Here is a 15,841-nt window from a genome sequence, read left to right as displayed (position 1 = left end):
CTGGAGGGAAACAGAAGCTCTTTAACTTCAGGTCTGTGGCTAATCAAGTCCTGTGGAGTAGAATGTCTGCAGGCATATCCTAGGACAGCCCAGGCGTCCCTGGTGCCGGCGAGGACCCCTGCCAGGCGGCCCAGGGGCGGGGCCTGTGCCAGTCTCTCCTCCGGCAGGTGCTGCGCTTGACGTCCGGCTCCCCTCCAGTGTCCAGCATGGTACCGCGACCCCCGCCGCCCGGCCCGCCTCTCCCGGGCCCGCCTTAGGCCCGGCCCTCGCCCCCAGCTCCCGTGTTCTCCTCCCTGTCGGAGCTGGGGGCCCGGGTCTGGCTCCGGGCGCTCACTTGTCTATCTTTCCTTACAGCCGGGTCCGACCCCCAGCGGCACGAACGTGGGCTCGTCGGGACGGTCCCCCAGCAAGGCAGTGGCCGCCCGTGCGGCGGGATCGACGGTTCGGCAGAGGTGAGGCCCTTGCAGCCGATTCGGCGTGGAGGGTCCGGTAAACACCAGGGACGGGTGGGGCGGCAGTGATTGCAGCCCTGTGGTCGGGAGGCGGCCATCTGCGGAGTGGGGTCAGCCGTGTTTAAGCCGGTGTGTCTGCACCGGAGCCTGGCCTAGGCGTGTGCGTCTGGGCGTCCCCAGCGACGCCTGCTTCCTTGGGTGAGGTTCTAATGTACACCCCATGACCAAAACACAAGAGGTTCCACGCCGTCCTATGCCGGAATTCACATCCTGCTGGAAAGCCTCCCGTTCCTTCCTCCGCTTCTGCCGCCCCGAGGTAGCGGTCCGCGGGTCTACTCTAGGCCCTCGTTCCTTAATGCACCTCTGGCGTTTCCATCTCAATGCGTTTCCCTCTGCTCACTTACTGTTGGTTTCTGCGTGTTGTTTAAGAAGGGCAGAGGAGACGGGTATCCAGCCTCCCTCCTCCCTGGCCCCTGAGAACCAGCACTGCTGAACTTACCAGGACTTGCAGGAGCCACCAGGGCCGCTGGCTGGGGTGGTTTGCCCCTGAGGCCTGTTGCCAGCCAGGCAGTGGGAGCTGCTGGCCGCCTGCTGTGCTGCGGTAGCATCTTATTTGTGCCACATTGTTCTGATAGAGTTTGTTGGAGAGGTTGCCTACGTGGTCCCTTGCCCCATCTCTCACCGTTAAGTTCCGGTGCAACAGATGAGAAGGAACCAAGGCAGTCTGTTGCCTTGGGAATCTTTTAATTTAATTTTTTTTGGGTAGAGATTTCTTTTTATTTGAAAGGTAGATTTACAAAGAGAGAGAGACAGAGAGATCTTCCATCCGCTGGCTCACTCCCCAAATGACTGCAACGGTTGGAGTGCTGGAACTGAGCCAGTCTGAAGCTAGGAGGTAGGAGCTTTTCTGGGTCTCCCTAGTGGGTGCAAGGCTCAAGGTTTTGGGCTTTCCTTTGCTGCTTTCACAGGCTAGAAGCAGGGAGCTAGAAGTGGGACAGCCAGGACAGCAGCCACTGCAGGTGCACATTTAATGTGCCATGCCACAGTGTCAGCCTGCCTGGGCCCTTGTGAAAGAGTAGAAAAACAGGGATTTGAACCTGGGTAAAGCATTTCAGCTCAGAGTCAAGAAAGCCTGGCCAAAACAGGAAGATGACTGGGAACAGTTGGGAATCTCCTGCCCCCACACTTAGGGGTCCAGGATTCTCTGGGCCGGAATGGAAAGCCTGTCCTGAGGAAGAGGCTTGGTTAGCAACAAGAGGGAGTACTGAGGCACCGAGCTTGGGGCATCCAAGGATTTATTTTTAGGCTTTTAAAGTTTATTCTTTAAGGAGTCAACAAGGGCTTCCATCTGCTGGTTTATTCCCCACATACCTGCGGCAGGCAGCACCAGAGCTGGGAGCTGGAACGCAGCCCGGGTCTCCCGTGTGGATGGGTGTGGCAGAGATGGGTTGACTTGACCCATCACCTCCGGCCTCCCAGAGTCTGCATCAGAGGGAAGTTGGACTAGGATCTCAGCTATGAACATTTGGCTTGGCCAAATGCCTGCTTCAATCTGAGCATTTCTAAAGAGAGAAGTAGGTATTTGTTGAATATCAATATAATAATCAAATTGAATAAAAATGCAATAGTCCTTGTCCAGTGTTTGAAATGGAGAATTTTGGTGTCATTGCTTAGGGTTCAGTGTGGTGAGGCCAGTGTCCCTAGGCAGACCATGGTCATGTCCATGGGGAGACCCCAGGGGCATCCCTTGTAGACTCTTAGCACGAATCAAGTATTTATTGTAATATTGTGAGTATGTGCAAAGAGGATATCTATGCTTTGGGAATGTTGGAGGAAGAATTGGATGCTTGTGGCCACTTAGACAGCTGTCCGTGTATGGTCTGCAGGTTTGCACTCCCCGCGCTCGGGGTGCTCATGGCAGATGGTGTAGGATTGAAGGTAGGTCTGGGTTAGCGTCTTGGCATGCTTTGTGCATCACAAAGGGAAGTTGTGAGGATGGCAGGAGCAGTAAAGCCAGGGAAACGGGCTGAGCCGCAGCGTTCATGCAGGGCTAGTGGGAGACGGGGATGTTAGATCGTCGATAAATCATTCTTGGAGCCCTGTGGCATGCCACGTGCTGTTTCAGCTCAGAGGATTAATCTGTGAACAGATTCTAGCCTCCCCAGTGGGGGCAGACCAGAAACAAAGCAAATAAATAGTAGAACTTGTAAGGGCTGTGGAAAAGAAAATAAACCTGAACGTCCAGACATTGCAGAGGTTAGGGCAGAGTGGGGTAGTTGTTTAGGTGGGCTGTTCAGAGCAGATGGTCTTTGAGTAGGGACCTCAGTAAGCAAGGGCCCAGAGAGGAATGGGTTTCCCAGGCACAATGGCATGGTAAAAGGGTACTGGACTTGGTGAGGAACAGCCAGACAAGGTGTTGTGAAAACCGTGGCCGTGCTAGGGCAGGGACAAGGGAGGCAGGTGCGCAGTCGCCAGACAGAAAGGGTTCTGTGGACCCTAGAGAGATGTAAGAGGTTCCAGAAGTGGGCTGTGCTGGGAACCCTGCGCCGCTGCTCAGTGAGGAAGAGGGGCTTTTTAAAGGAGCCTTGGTGTTCCTGGGCCCTGGTTTCCAAGTGCTGTGCAGTGTCACAATGTCACCCAATGTGAGAGGTCTTAGAAAGGCTGTGCTGGGCTCCTGTGGTTCTAGGAGACCAAGGCAGTAGATGGAGCTGGGGGTTTGTGGCAACAGTGGAAAGTGCTTGAGTGCTGTCCTGGCTGAGCACTTGGCTTGCCCTGTCCACATGGGGCTTCTGGCTCAGCCTCCTGCTGATGAACAAAGAGGGAACCTTTCCCCATGGGTAAATAACCTGTCTGACCCTAGGCAGCAGAGGAAGTGCTGGCCTGCCACCTGTGTGCCGGAGTGCCTTGTTCACGTGTTGCTGTCAGGATTTCAGAGCGAGTTTTCCTAACACATACGCTCTGATCTGCAGGACCCCAGTAGAAGAGGCATCCTGCTCTTTGTCTCTTGCTGTGAATCCTGTCATTTCCCAGCATGCCTTTCAAAGTTGTTGTTTTAAGACCAGGTGGTATGGATTTGGGGCATTAAATGAGTTCAGTACTTGACTTCACCTGGAGAGGCATGTGGATGCACTGTCCCGGGGAAGGGTAGCTGGTGTGGCCTGGGCTGGTTGCTGTGGGCTGGCGTGGTTGCTGTGGGCTGGCGTGGTTGCTGTGGACTGGCGTGGCTGGTGTGGACTGGCGTGGTATGGCTGATGTGAACCAGTGTGGCTAGGCTCCCGGTCAGCACTGACTGCCTCCCAGCTTGGCCCCAGCCTGCTGTGCCATCTTAGACACAGCCTAGCCCCTGCTGAACTTGTTCCTTGTTTGTAACATGGTTACAGTGACAACTGTGCAGGGTTGCTCTGTACCTGAGTGGGTGCTGGGGCTCAGCCCCTGGGGGTCCTGGTTTACAGGAGTGAGCGGCAGCCAAGAAGTTTGGCTCACAAACTCTTGGGCGCCGCTTTAAGCATATGCTATGCTTAAAGCATATTGCGATACCGTGACAGGCTCTCAGTAACTTTGTCCTCTCCAACAGGAAAAATGCTAGCTGTGGGACAAGGAGCGCTGGCCGCACAACCTCGGCGGGCACCGGGGGCATGTGGCGGTTCTACACCGAAGACTCCCCCGGGCTCAAAGTGTAAGTCTTGGCAGTGACTGGGCTGCCCCAGGTCAGCAGAATAACCCAGTGCTGCCTCTGCCCCTGTGGTGCTCACTTCAGTGAGAAGCTGAAAGCTTCAGCACGTGGAAGCTTCTCGAGTGTCCTGAGGGCCTGCGTGGGTTTGCCCGCTGATCAATGTGTTAGAGAATTTAGGGCCCAGATGACATCTCTTCATGGCGGGAGTGAAGAGGAGAGGGAAGGTCTCCACATGGCTGTGTCTCAGTATGAGGAACAGAGGAGTCTGCAGGGAACGCGCCCAGTGAGAGGGCCTTGCTCTTGGTCAGGTGTTGCCCTGCACTGAGAAAGAGGAGTGTCCATCTGAGCAGGAGTGCTGTGGCTTCTCTGAGCTCTCCTAAAGGCGGTGGCTGATAGCGACCGGCCTGGCGGAAGGTTTTGTTTAGTCTGAGGAACCGGAGGTCCCGGCCGCCTCCTGGTCTGCAGCCAGCAGCAAGTAGAACTGGAAGGGTGATCTGACACTTGGCAGGACCTGGGCCTGGGGGAACTCCCAGGGTGATGGGAAGTGGGCACCTGGGACACCCCATCCCTGTGCCCTGGGCTTTCTGGTTCTCTGTGGTAGGCCCCAGGGTGCCACTGCTCACAGCTCCTGCCTGCAGGACCTGGAGGGTGAGTTGGGGCAGCACCGCCCTCATTGGTGTAGTGCAAGGTGATTTGCATTGGACTTCCAACACCTGTTTCCTAGTCGGCTTGGCCCTGCCCAGCCATCCTGTGAGATGGGAGATGTGCCTCTTGTTTATGTTTTGGTTTTTAACGTCTTACTTATTAAATTGAAAGTCAAGGTTACAGAGAGAGACAGAGGTCTGTCCATGTGCTTTTTCACTTGAGCTAGACTAAATTCTGGAGCCAGGCACTTCATCCAGGTCTTCCACGTGGAAGACAGGGACCCCTGGGGTAGCTTTAGCTGCCTTGGGGCCTGTGAAGATCCTTCCCTGTGGTTCTTGCAGTCTTCGCTCTCTGCTTGTACCTGGGAGGTTATGTGAGGCATGAGATGTCTGGGCAGGAAGCATCAGCGAGGCGGGCCCCGCGGTGTCATCCCCAGGTGTGAAGTCAGGAGCTCCCTCTTACAGCAGCTCCTACACTGACTGACTCAACGCAGAGAAGCCCTGCCCAGGGAAAGGCTGATGATAAAATCAGCCGCTGCCTTTACGCTTTGGAGCTGGGGACCCAGTGGCAGGCTGATGAGCATAGTGTGTGGAGTTGGAAAGCCTGAGTTCCAGTGTCTCCCGTGTAGCTGTGGTTGGTGACCTCTGTGCCATAGTTTTCCTTGGGTTTGTCTTGGAGTCAGTGCTTGGTGAAGAAATCTCGTGGGAGCAGAAATTCTCATGGGAGAATACTTCGTAAATTCCGTGAGGTTGTCTTTAGTAGGTGTCCCTCTGAGGGGAGGGGACATCTGCTGATTGGATCATGTGCACTTGAAGAGTTTGGGAGATGTTTCTTCGTTTTGGGCAAGTATCAAATACATGAAACTAGAGAGGTGGGTCAGAGGAGACATTATTTTCTTTGTGCTCATTTCCGTTTTACTGAAAGATAAGGATTCCTTTCTGAACCACTGTGCCACCCTCTAGTTAGCCACAGTCATGGCTGAGGAGGATTTTAAAATGTTTTAAATGCTGTTCCAGGTGATTCCCTGCTTTCCCTGGCAGACTTCACTAGGACACATGTGCTCCTGTGCCCTTACCAAGTAAACATGCCTCTCTCCTTGTTTCCAGTGGCCCCGTTCCTGTGCTGGTTATGAGCCTTCTGTTCATCGCTTCTGTGTTCATGTTGCACATTTGGGGCAAGTACACTCGTTCATAGACTCAGCTATACTCATCCGTCATCCGAAGAAAAAAACAACCCAGCAGATCTTGGACCAAAAATATAATGATTTTTCTGTGCACGAGAAAGTTTCTGTAAGCTTATTGTTTTACAGGGAGTATACGAATTAATGTTGAAGAATCTGTTTTTTTTCTACAACTAATAAACTTTTTAATTCGTTTATACCAAGTCTTAATTGCAGATTCCTCAGTCCCTGGGCTCTGGGCCTTGCTGCTTTTAGAGTTACAAGTAAATTTGTACAAAACGTGTCTTGTGATGGTGTGCTCTGCTTAATTGACAAACCGTGATGCCATGAGCCATTCAAGTTCAAGGTAAGCTTGTTGGCCATGGATTTTCTTCAAGATATTTCTGTCCTGGTGATTGTCATTTTGGATACTCTGTGGTTTTCAAGGGAATGCTTCTGTGATTTCCCCAGGCGTATCTGTGTTCAGCGATAGCTGGTACCCAGGGGAGGAACAAGCAAAGAAATCAAAAGCTAGAATCTTGGATGAAGAGTTTGTGCATTCTGTTCTTTGTCTTTGAAACCATAGATAATACTTTGTTGCTTCTTTCTCTCCTTTGGAAAAAAAAATCTTAATTCCTGAGACAGAGGCACGTGGATATGTGTGTGTGTGCGCGCGCACATACACACACACACACACACATACACGCACGCACGCACAGCAGAGAGCTGCCATCTGCTGGCTCACTCCCCTGCTGCCTGCACTGATTGGGCCTGGGCAATTCTGGAAGCCGCCCAGAACTATGATTTGGACTTGCTGTCCAGTTCTCCAAATTGGTGGCAGGGCCCAGCTGCTTGAACCAACAGCGCCTCCCATGGTCTGCACTGTGGGAAGCTGGAATCGGCAGCTAGAGCCAGCAGGTGAGCTCTCCTGCCCGGCTGCAGGGGGCCATTACCTTACCTGGTGTTGTAACCTAGCTAGCACCCTTCTCCTAGTCTAGGAGTAGAATTTAATTTGAAAGTTTTTACTCTCAGAGACTGGATTTTGAAAGTTTTAATTTGGGTAAAATACTAGCAATTCTGCCCTGAGTTGATAGAATTCCAGCCCCTAGTGCAAGCTTTTTGAGGTTTTATTTGCATTATGTGGCCATCCAGGGTAAAGACATTCAGCTTCTGGTAGGGCAGTACCAAGAACCACACAAAGCTGGCAGCATGTTCCAGGGGCCCTGGACTCCCGGATAGAACTTCTGCTGAGTCCAGGACTTCTAGGAAGTGCAGAATCACAAAGCAATGTCCAATTTAAGGACAGTTCTTTGAACACAAGTAGTTTCATAAATGTTTATTAAATTTCTTGCTATGAAGTTGCTTGAGGATCACAGTGTCATTTTTCTTTTTAAAGATTTATTTTTAAAAACTTTTTATTGGAAAGATAGATATACAGAGAGGAGGAGAGAGAGAGGAAGATCTTCCATCATTGACTTGCTCGCCAAGTGGCCGCAAGCTCTAGCCGTGCTGATCATAAGCCAGGAGCCCAGCGCCTCCTCCAGGTCTCCCATACAGGTGCAGGGTCCCAAGGCTTTGGGCCATCCTCCGTTGCCCTCCCAGGCCACAAGCGTGGAGCTGGATGGGAAGCAGGCCCGTCGGGATTAGACTCTGTGCCCATATAGGACATTAAGCGCTAGGCTACTGCGCCAGGCCCACAGAGATTTAAACCATGAGAATAGAGGTCTAGATTTGCTAGAGCATTGTATGAGGAAGTGTGTCCTTACGACTCTCGATGAAGGATACTTTATTGGGAAAAAAACGACAGAAAACTGGTGTCGTTAGATCTTGCAGATTGCTTAGTGTAGGGAACAGATAAATAGCTTTATGGTTTCTTTTTTTTAAGATTTATTTTATTTTTATTGGAAAGGCGGATATACAGAGAGGAGAGACAGAGAGGAAGATCATCCATCCGATGATTCACTCCCCAGGTGGCCGCAACGGCTGGAGCTGAGCCAATCCAAAGCCAGGAGCCTCTTCCGGGTCTCCCACGTGGGTGCAGGGTCCCAAAGCTTTGGGCCGTCCTCGACTGCTTTCCCGGGCCACAGGCAGGGAGCTGGATGGGAAGCGAGGCTGCCGGGACTTGAACCTGCGCCCATATGGGATCCTGGGCGTGTAAGGTGAGGACCTTAAGCACTGTGCCACTGCGCTGGGCCCTAGCTTCATGGTTTCTAAATGCAAGAAAGAAGTCTTGATTTCATTTGGGAGGAACTAAAGAGCTTAGTCACTGATGGGGCTTCCCCCTCATGTTCAGGTTATAGCCGGATGGTGAAAGTGATCCTGGGCAAGTGGAAAAGGAATTGCTGCTGTCCAGGAGCTGTGTCTTCCCTGGGCTGGAAGCTGTGACCACAGGGGGGCGCTGTTTGGTGGTGGGACACCTTGCTATTCCTGCTGCTGCCTGATAACTGCAAGTCCCATTATTGTTTTATTTTTTATTTTAAAGATTTTTTAATTGGTAAGGTAGATTTACAGAAAAAAATGATCCTCTGCCTACAGGTTTGCTCCCCAAGGGGCCTCAAAGGCCAGAGCTGAGTCGATCCAAAGCCAGGAGCCAGGAGCTTCCCCCTTGTCTCCCACATGGGTGCAGGAACCATCCATCCTCTACTGCTTTTGGCTCTGATGGTACACTGCTCACACCACAGGCTGGGAGCTTACTGTCCAGGCTGTTCCTCTTCTCAGCTAGAAGATACAGGTTTACTGTACTAAGCTCGTTGAAGTGTACCGTTCAGTGTGATGAGTTCATTCCTGGAGCTACAGCAACACCAACACCTGCCTCTAGGGCTCTTTGCATTCGGCATGGCCGAAGCTCTGGCCCAGGCAGCCGTCTCCTCACTTTGGGATCCTGACTACTCACACAGTATTTGTCTTTTCAACTGCCTCGTTTCACTCGGCACAACGTCCTCATGGTTTGTCCCTGTGGTAACATTGGTCAGAATTCCCTTTTTTTAAGACTTAAAATTCCTTCATGTGTCTGAACCTGCATTTTGTGTTCTTTTGAGTGAGTATTCCTAGACAGTTATTTCCCAGGCCCTAGAGGAACATGCACTATTTATAGTAATCCCAAGAGACTAGCATGTTAGAACTGAACCTGAGGTAAGGCTACCTTGGCCTGAGGAATATTCAAGCTCTCTTGACCCTGGGCTATAATTCTAATCACCTATAAGTGAATACGCAAGCCAGCACCTGCTGGTAGAAGTTCTAAATTGATTAAGCAAAACTGGAAACTCCATTACGAGTGCAGTGTAGGCTGTGCCTGATAATGTCTATGGAGACAGACCTTGTCAGGGAAGGAGCCCAAAGACCCTGAGGCCAATGGGCAATGGAAAGATCTGGTACCTACATCCCAGGGACCTGAGACCACTTGAACATGCTCCAAAGGAAAATGGGCTGTGGAGAGGTGAAGTACACCCGAGCTTCTATTTTCACCTGTCCTAGTCTAGACCAGTTTTGTCTCCAGTGCCAATTGGAAAATGACAGTCTCCCTGTGATGGTCTCGGATCAGCATAGCTGCAAACGTCTCCCAGGCTGTCGTGGCTCAGAGCCTGCAGGCCCTGTCGGGCGTGGAGCCGTGGAGTCCCACTGCCACGCTCTTGATGACCAGTGCTGGAGGAGGAGGGTTTGGACCAGTTCTCAGTTCCTTTGACTTCAGATAAAGGTGGAGTTAGGGAGAGAGCTTTCATCCACTGGTTCACATCCCAAATGGCTGTCCTAAGCTGGGAGCCAGGAGCTTCAGCTGGGTCTCCCAGGTAGTTGAAGGTGGTACTGAGGTTAATAGCAAGGAGCTGAATTGAAAGTGGAGCACCCAAGATTTGAACTGCTTCCCATATGGGATTCCAGTGCCACAGTGTTGGCCTTGCTGGTAAGACTGAAACTCACTGTACTGTACTTTATCCCTCTGGGCCTGGGAGTGTTTCTGACATGGGTTCTCTTGCATGCCCTGTAACTTAACCCCATGGTCATTTGACCCCTGGCCCTCTCTGGGTCTCCTTTTTATGTATTAACGAATGTGGATGGATATGCTCATTCTCTGAAAATGGGAGGATTAGATGAGAAGTGCTTGGTTATCTTAGTGACTCGGAAACTAACCTGGGGAGGAGTTGGCTGTCCCACAGGAGGAAGCTGAAGCTTATGTCATTCCATGGCAGAAGTACACGTGCTGGGAGTTGGCCTTGGGTTTTTGACTGGTGTCACACAGATGGGAGTCTGAAGTGTTTGCAGTGAGCAGGGAGGGAAGGGTGCTGCTGCGACAGAGCTACGGTGATGGCACTTTGAAAAATAACACAATTCCGAGGAATACCACTTGTCATACAATCTACTTCAGGCATGACATGGCTTTAGTTGGAGGTGTGATTGATTGGAGACATTGATTGCTCTGTTTCGCTTCTCTCTTCTTTGGAGCTCTTGCGGCTATAGACGGAGCCTGGGGTGTATTATTTCAGCTAAACTCTACAGAGCACTGGGGGCCAGGCCCTTGTGGCAGGGTTTTAGAAACGTCCTGGTGACAAAGTTCACGGCTTCAAGGGACTGGGCATTTGGAGGTGGGGATTTTAGTCCCACCTGGGGCTACAAATGGGAAGTAGCTCTGTGGTCATGGAGAAGCCAGATAGCGAGCCCTCGCTGTTGTCCCTGCCAACCCTCCCTTGGGGGAAATCTGCGGTTGGCATCATAACTTTAGTACTCTGCTCCTGGCATGTGGGCAGCCATGCCAGGGATTGCCAGACAGACACTGCCAGCAGCACTTCCGTACTGCATGGTCACGTGACACTGCCACCAGAATGACTATACTGTGTGGTCATGTGACAGTGCCAGCAACACTTCTATACTACGTGGTCCCTTCCATGGGCCGTGAGAAACCATCAGTGCTGGCTCCTCTTTGGTGCTGATTGGGGTTGAGCTCACATGCAGTGTAGGTGGCTGGCCTTGGTGGAGGGACTCACAGATCATCCCTTTGCTCTTTCTCCTTCTCTCTTTATTCTCATGCCCCTGCTTTCCAACCCTCTTCCCCCATTTAACCCTCTCATGATCCTTGTTGGTTCTTCTACTCATGCATTTGGTAGAGTTGCTGTTTCTGGACTCTTACAGGTTCAATGTTGTGTGCTGAAGAATTCCTAAGCTCAATTCCTGTTGTCAAGTAGTTTTGCCCAAGAGGTTGTGGGTAGAGTTGTATCCTCCCCCCCAACACTCAAGTGTTGAGATCCTGAACCTCCAGTCTCCTGGCATGTGACTTTCTGGCAATGCAGCGATTCCAGAAGGAACTGGGTCAAGCTGAAGTCAGCAGGGCAGGATGTTGGGAAGATTCGCATAGAGATGCAGGTAACACTGGCTGGGGGTGGGGATGTGTGGGCAGTCAGCAGGAGCCTAGCAGCGGCCTTGTAGGGCAGCTCCCTCCCAGGCCAGAGTGAAACAACCTGCCCACAGCTTGATTCAGCATTTCCAGCTTCTGGAAGCCAAGGCCATGTGCTGGCATTGCCAGCGGCCACCTCGTTTGTGGCACTTGTCCAGATGCGTTGAAAGGGAAGCTTGTCTGGGACTCCCAGCAAGGCCCCCAGCTGCAGCCTCCCACCCTTTGCCCACTGAGCTCCTAAACCCCACCCGCCAAAGCCCAGTAAGCTTTTCTCGAATGCTACCCTTTGGGCAGCAAGAAACCGGCACGTTCCGATTCCTGGCTCCCAGGGCTTTCTGATCAACTCTGCTTCCAGACACCTTACCTAGTCTCGAGGGGAGTGGCAGCCCAGAAGGGAAGCAAAGTGTTCACAGTTGTGGGGTGGCATGTCTCCAAATGTGTGTGTCTCCCATTGTAAAGGTAAGGTCTTTTCTTATGCATTGCTATTGAAATTGCATAGTCGAGATTTGTTTGAGAGGAGTTCCACGCTCTGACCTGAAGCGCAGGTGCCACTGACTGCTGGGCAGGTTTAGGCAGGCAGCTTGGTAGTGACCAGTTTGCTAAGTGGATAGCATTTGTGCCACCACCACTGGCGTTGGGATCACTCCTGGCATGGCCAGTTGGGGTCGGGTGGTGTATACATACACAGCAGCCTGGGGAGTCAGGCCATCCCTTAAGTATATTTCTCTGGCCTTCCTAGAATGAACTCCACTTGGTCACTGTGTTACACGGAGTTATCGCTTAGTTGTAGGTTGGAACTGCTATCTTTTAGAAAGGCCTGCTTGCAAGGTTGGCTGTTGGCTGATGTCTAGACACTTGGCAGGTGGACCAGTTCCTGACCAGTTCCAAAGTGACTCATCCTGCATACCCGCTCCCCTTACGCGGGCCCAGACTTTCCATCGTTCCCTTGAGCAGAGGCTAACGCAGCCAGCCAGCAGGGCGATCCTGGGGTGCTGGGTGTGTAACAGGCTTCCTGGGTGGAAACTTGGCACACATCACTGCAGTTGTCACTGCAACGGAAAGAAGTCTGCCTCCGTATGCCTCCCAGGCAGGAGGGAGTCGAGGAAACCTGGGTGTCAATTTCTCCATGCTACCAGGGTCTTAGCTGTGAATCCAGCAGGTGTGGACTCTGTCCAGCCAACAAACCTCTGAATGTGGACACTGACTAGCGGAGGGTAGAACCAGAGCTTTTTGTCTGCGAGGTAGGTTCGCTAACCACTGGGCTTTTCTGGAACATGGGACCTAGGAAACCGAAGGTCGGGTCATCTTGGCCAAACCAGGACAGTTGGTCACACTACTTCAAATTTATAGCTTTCTAAATACAGGTGTGTGTGTGTATATATATATACACACATATATATATAAAGCTGTCCCATCTTCTAGACTCCAAAAACCTGCAACAACCAGGGCTGGGCCAGACCAAGTTCAGGAGCCAGGAACGCCATTCAGGTCTCCTCATTCAGTGGGGGACAGAGGCCAAAGGACTTGTGCCATCACCTGTGTCTCCACAGTGCACCTTAGTGGGGAACTGTAGCATCAGGGAGCCAGGAACCACAGGCAAGCACTGTGACATGGGATGTGGGCATCCCAAATACACATCATAACCACTGTGCCACCCACCTGCCTCTCTAGCTTTATTCAACTGATGCTTCTGTTGTCCTACAGGAGAGCTTGCCTTGTGTGGATTTGGGCATATCTAGACACCAACTGGAGGTGCTGGACTCCTGCTGGCTTGAGGAGAACCATTTCCAGCCCCTTTATTGAGAAATACGCACATGGGCTGTGCCGACCTAGTTTGTTTGGCTCCTTCTTCTCCCTGATGGAGCCCTCCCCTCTGCGTCCCCCAGCTCTGCCCTCCACATTTTTCAACATTACTGGTTTTAATTTCCTTTACCATCCCCCTTGCAGAAAAAAAAAAGCCTTCTTTCCTGATTTAATTACAATGTCTCAATTCAATTTCCTTCTCTTGGTTGTCGCTCAACTGCTCAGCTTCGAAGATCGGAATGGCCAGGTCCAGGGTTTAGGAGATTAATAGGCGTCATTTGTCCTTCAGTTGTGGGTTGCTGCTTGCCTCGCCTCAAGTGTCTTTAGAGGACAGAAACGAGAGTGGATTTCCTTCTTTGCAAGGCCTCTCGGAGAAAAGCACTGCTAGGGGCTGTGCTAGGGGCTGTCTTTCAGATAAGGAGGGGGAGAGAGAGAGAGAGAGAGAGAGAGAGAGAGAAACAAAGCCAAGACCTCTACTTGCTGCTGCCACCTTCTATCCACTTTAACCTCAGCATCTGAGAGTGGCCATGGCAGCCAGCCCAAGCGGGCTGAGGCCAGAAGAGGCTTGAAGACTTCTAGGGACTTTGCCGGGAGACTTGCAAGATGGTTGATGGTGAGGAGGCCTAACAGGGCTGGCAAAGGTCCCAGAGGCACGAAGCTGTGGCGCCGAGGAATGGGAACCCTGTGGGCTAAGACTTCACTGAGAGGGTCCTTGGATAGGTCCTTTACCATCTGGGCACTGTAACTCTCCTTGATGTTGGCACCATGAACCTTCAGACCACTTGTCTGACCCTGAGTGTTTCTTGCTTGGAATTGCGGTCACTTCCTCCTGTTACTCTCGATGCTGACTGCAGTAAGCTGGCCACAGGGATGTACAGCCCTCCCCCAGGTAGGGAGGTGGAGCCTAGCTCACAGTCACATGTTTTCTCTAGCTCTGGGACCCCACAATTTTGAGTTCATTTGGTGCAAGGATGGACTTGCTATCTCACCTGGTCATCCCTATCTCATACCATATCTGCGAGGAGCCAACCCAGTACCTTTTTCTGGGTTCTCCGTGGTACGCACCCAGCTGCCTCCGTTAGTGGTCGGCTTCCTGGAAGCCTTGGGAAGCAGACTGCTGTAACAAGTGCTGCTGCTTCTCTCTCCCTCTGCAGACTTCCCTGGAACCACACATCCCAGAAACTCCTGGCCTCCCACTGCAAGCCACACAGCCACTTGGCTGATCATTTCCCTGTCATTTAGAAATTACATATGTGTGGCTGCGAGTCCTTTGTGGAGAGGAGGACTGGGGGCTGCAGGTCCTTCTCTGTAGAGAGGAGATATTGGGGCTGCAGTGTGTCCTGGGCCATTTTGTGCTGCTGGAGCAGACCCTGCACAGACTTGTGGCTTTATGGAGAACAAGCAGGTGTTCTCCACAGTTCTGGGGGCTTGGAAGTGCAAGGTCAAGGTGCAAGAAGGTTCCATGTCTGGTGAAGCTACATCCTCAGAAAGAACAGGGTACTACATCTGACCTGCTGGAGGAGCTGGGCAGCCAGACAGCTGTCAGAAACCTCTTCCAGAAGCATGGTGGAGAGGCCCTTACGACCTACGCAGCTCTTAACACTAGCACGCTGCCAGCATCTGAATTGGGGGAGGGCAGGCTCAAACTGGAGCCTCATTCTTGAGCTGGGATCGTAGTATTAGGGTCTTATCAAGGTCCTAATCTGTTGTTTTGATGTCTTTAGCACAGGCCTGTTGTCTTCAGTCCAGGTCCCCTCATGGCTGTAAAACAGCTGCTACAGCACTGGTCATTGCGTTCATGTTTCAGGCGAAGGAAAATGGAAAGTCAGTAAGGGAGCTGCCAACTGAGTCAGTGCAATACAGCAGCTTCTTCTTTAATTCTGCTGGCTGACTGCTCGTGTCTGGAAGGCAGGCTAGGAAATCTAAGGTTTTCACTTGAGCATATTTCTATTCCCAGCAAAATCAGGCTCTTGTGTAAAAAAGAAGAGAAGAATAAAGTGGGGTTAGGCAACCAGCAGTGTCTACGAAACCCTGGAGGCAGTTCTGGACCTGCCCCGGCAAAACCAATGATTCATTTTCCTAAAACAACTAAGAGGCCATCGAGGTACTGGTGGGAGGGAGGCGGAGCAGAGAGATGCCGAAGCGGTCATTGGCTGTCTTCTGTAACAGACAAAGAGTGGCAGGGCAGCAAAGAGCTTACTTTTCCCCCAGAGAGGAGATTTACCCCCCCCCTTAGAAGGCAGAGGCCGTTCTAGGCACCTGCTACTTTCTGTAACCTCCCCCACCCCACCCCGGATTGTAAGAAATATCTGGAAACAGATACAAGCAAGCATGTGATAAACTCTGGCGCCCTATTCACTGACATCAATGACCGTTTATCCTGAGCGCTGTTGCTGCTCCCGGAGCTGACTCGAGAGATGGCTGGCTGGTCATTTCCCTGTGGATGCTTCGGGGTGAGAGGAAAGGAGAGGAAGAGAGAGGAGGGGGATGGGTGGGGAGGAGAGACACACAGATACAGAGGCACAGAGGGAGAGTGGGACATACAGAACACACATAAAGACATTCATATGGAACACGCGCATATAAAGACAGATATTCAGAACACACACATACAAAGGCAGACATACAGAACACATGTAAAGACAGATATAGAGAACACACAAACATAAAGACTCCTTCAGACATATAAAACACACACACATAGAAGCACATACATAGGCAAGCTC

At 51.7% G+C, this 15,841-nt stretch overlaps 1 protein-coding gene across 1 annotated transcript; it reads left to right on the top strand.

The window, feature by feature from the left end:
* Positions 1-131: 131 nt before the first annotated feature.
* On the top strand, positions 132-6,147 carry SEC61B (SEC61 translocon subunit beta). Its single transcript, XM_040963103.1, has 4 exons — positions 132-209; positions 355-452; positions 4,027-4,128; positions 5,877-6,147. The coding sequence occupies exons 1-4, from the start codon at positions 207-209 to the stop codon at positions 5,962-5,964; spliced, it is 291 nt and encodes a 96-aa protein (XP_040819037.1). The 5' UTR covers positions 132-206; the 3' UTR covers positions 5,965-6,147.
* The last annotated feature ends 9,694 nt before the right edge of the window (positions 6,148-15,841 follow it).

The sequence above is a fragment of the Ochotona curzoniae genome, unplaced genomic scaffold, assembly GCF_017591425.1.
Source record: "Ochotona curzoniae isolate NIBS_2020 unplaced genomic scaffold, NIBS_Ocur_1.0 scaffold_3208, whole genome shotgun sequence".
Taxonomy (NCBI): Eukaryota; Metazoa; Chordata; class Mammalia; order Lagomorpha; family Ochotonidae; genus Ochotona; species Ochotona curzoniae.
The sequence above is the reverse complement of the archived record's forward strand: the minus strand, read 5'-3'. Positions and strand labels throughout refer to the sequence as shown.

What these genes read in the sequence shown, in the direction of transcription:
- SEC61B (XM_040963103.1), top strand. An exon ending in GGATCGACGGTTCGGCAGAG is followed by an intron (nt 453 to 4,026) that starts GTGAGGCCCTTG and finishes CCTCTCCAACAG; the next exon opens with GAAAAATGCTAGCTGTGGGA. An exon ending in GACTCCCCCGGGCTCAAAGT is followed by an intron (nt 4,129 to 5,876) that starts GTAAGTCTTGGC and finishes CCTTGTTTCCAG; the next exon opens with TGGCCCCGTTCCTGTGCTGG.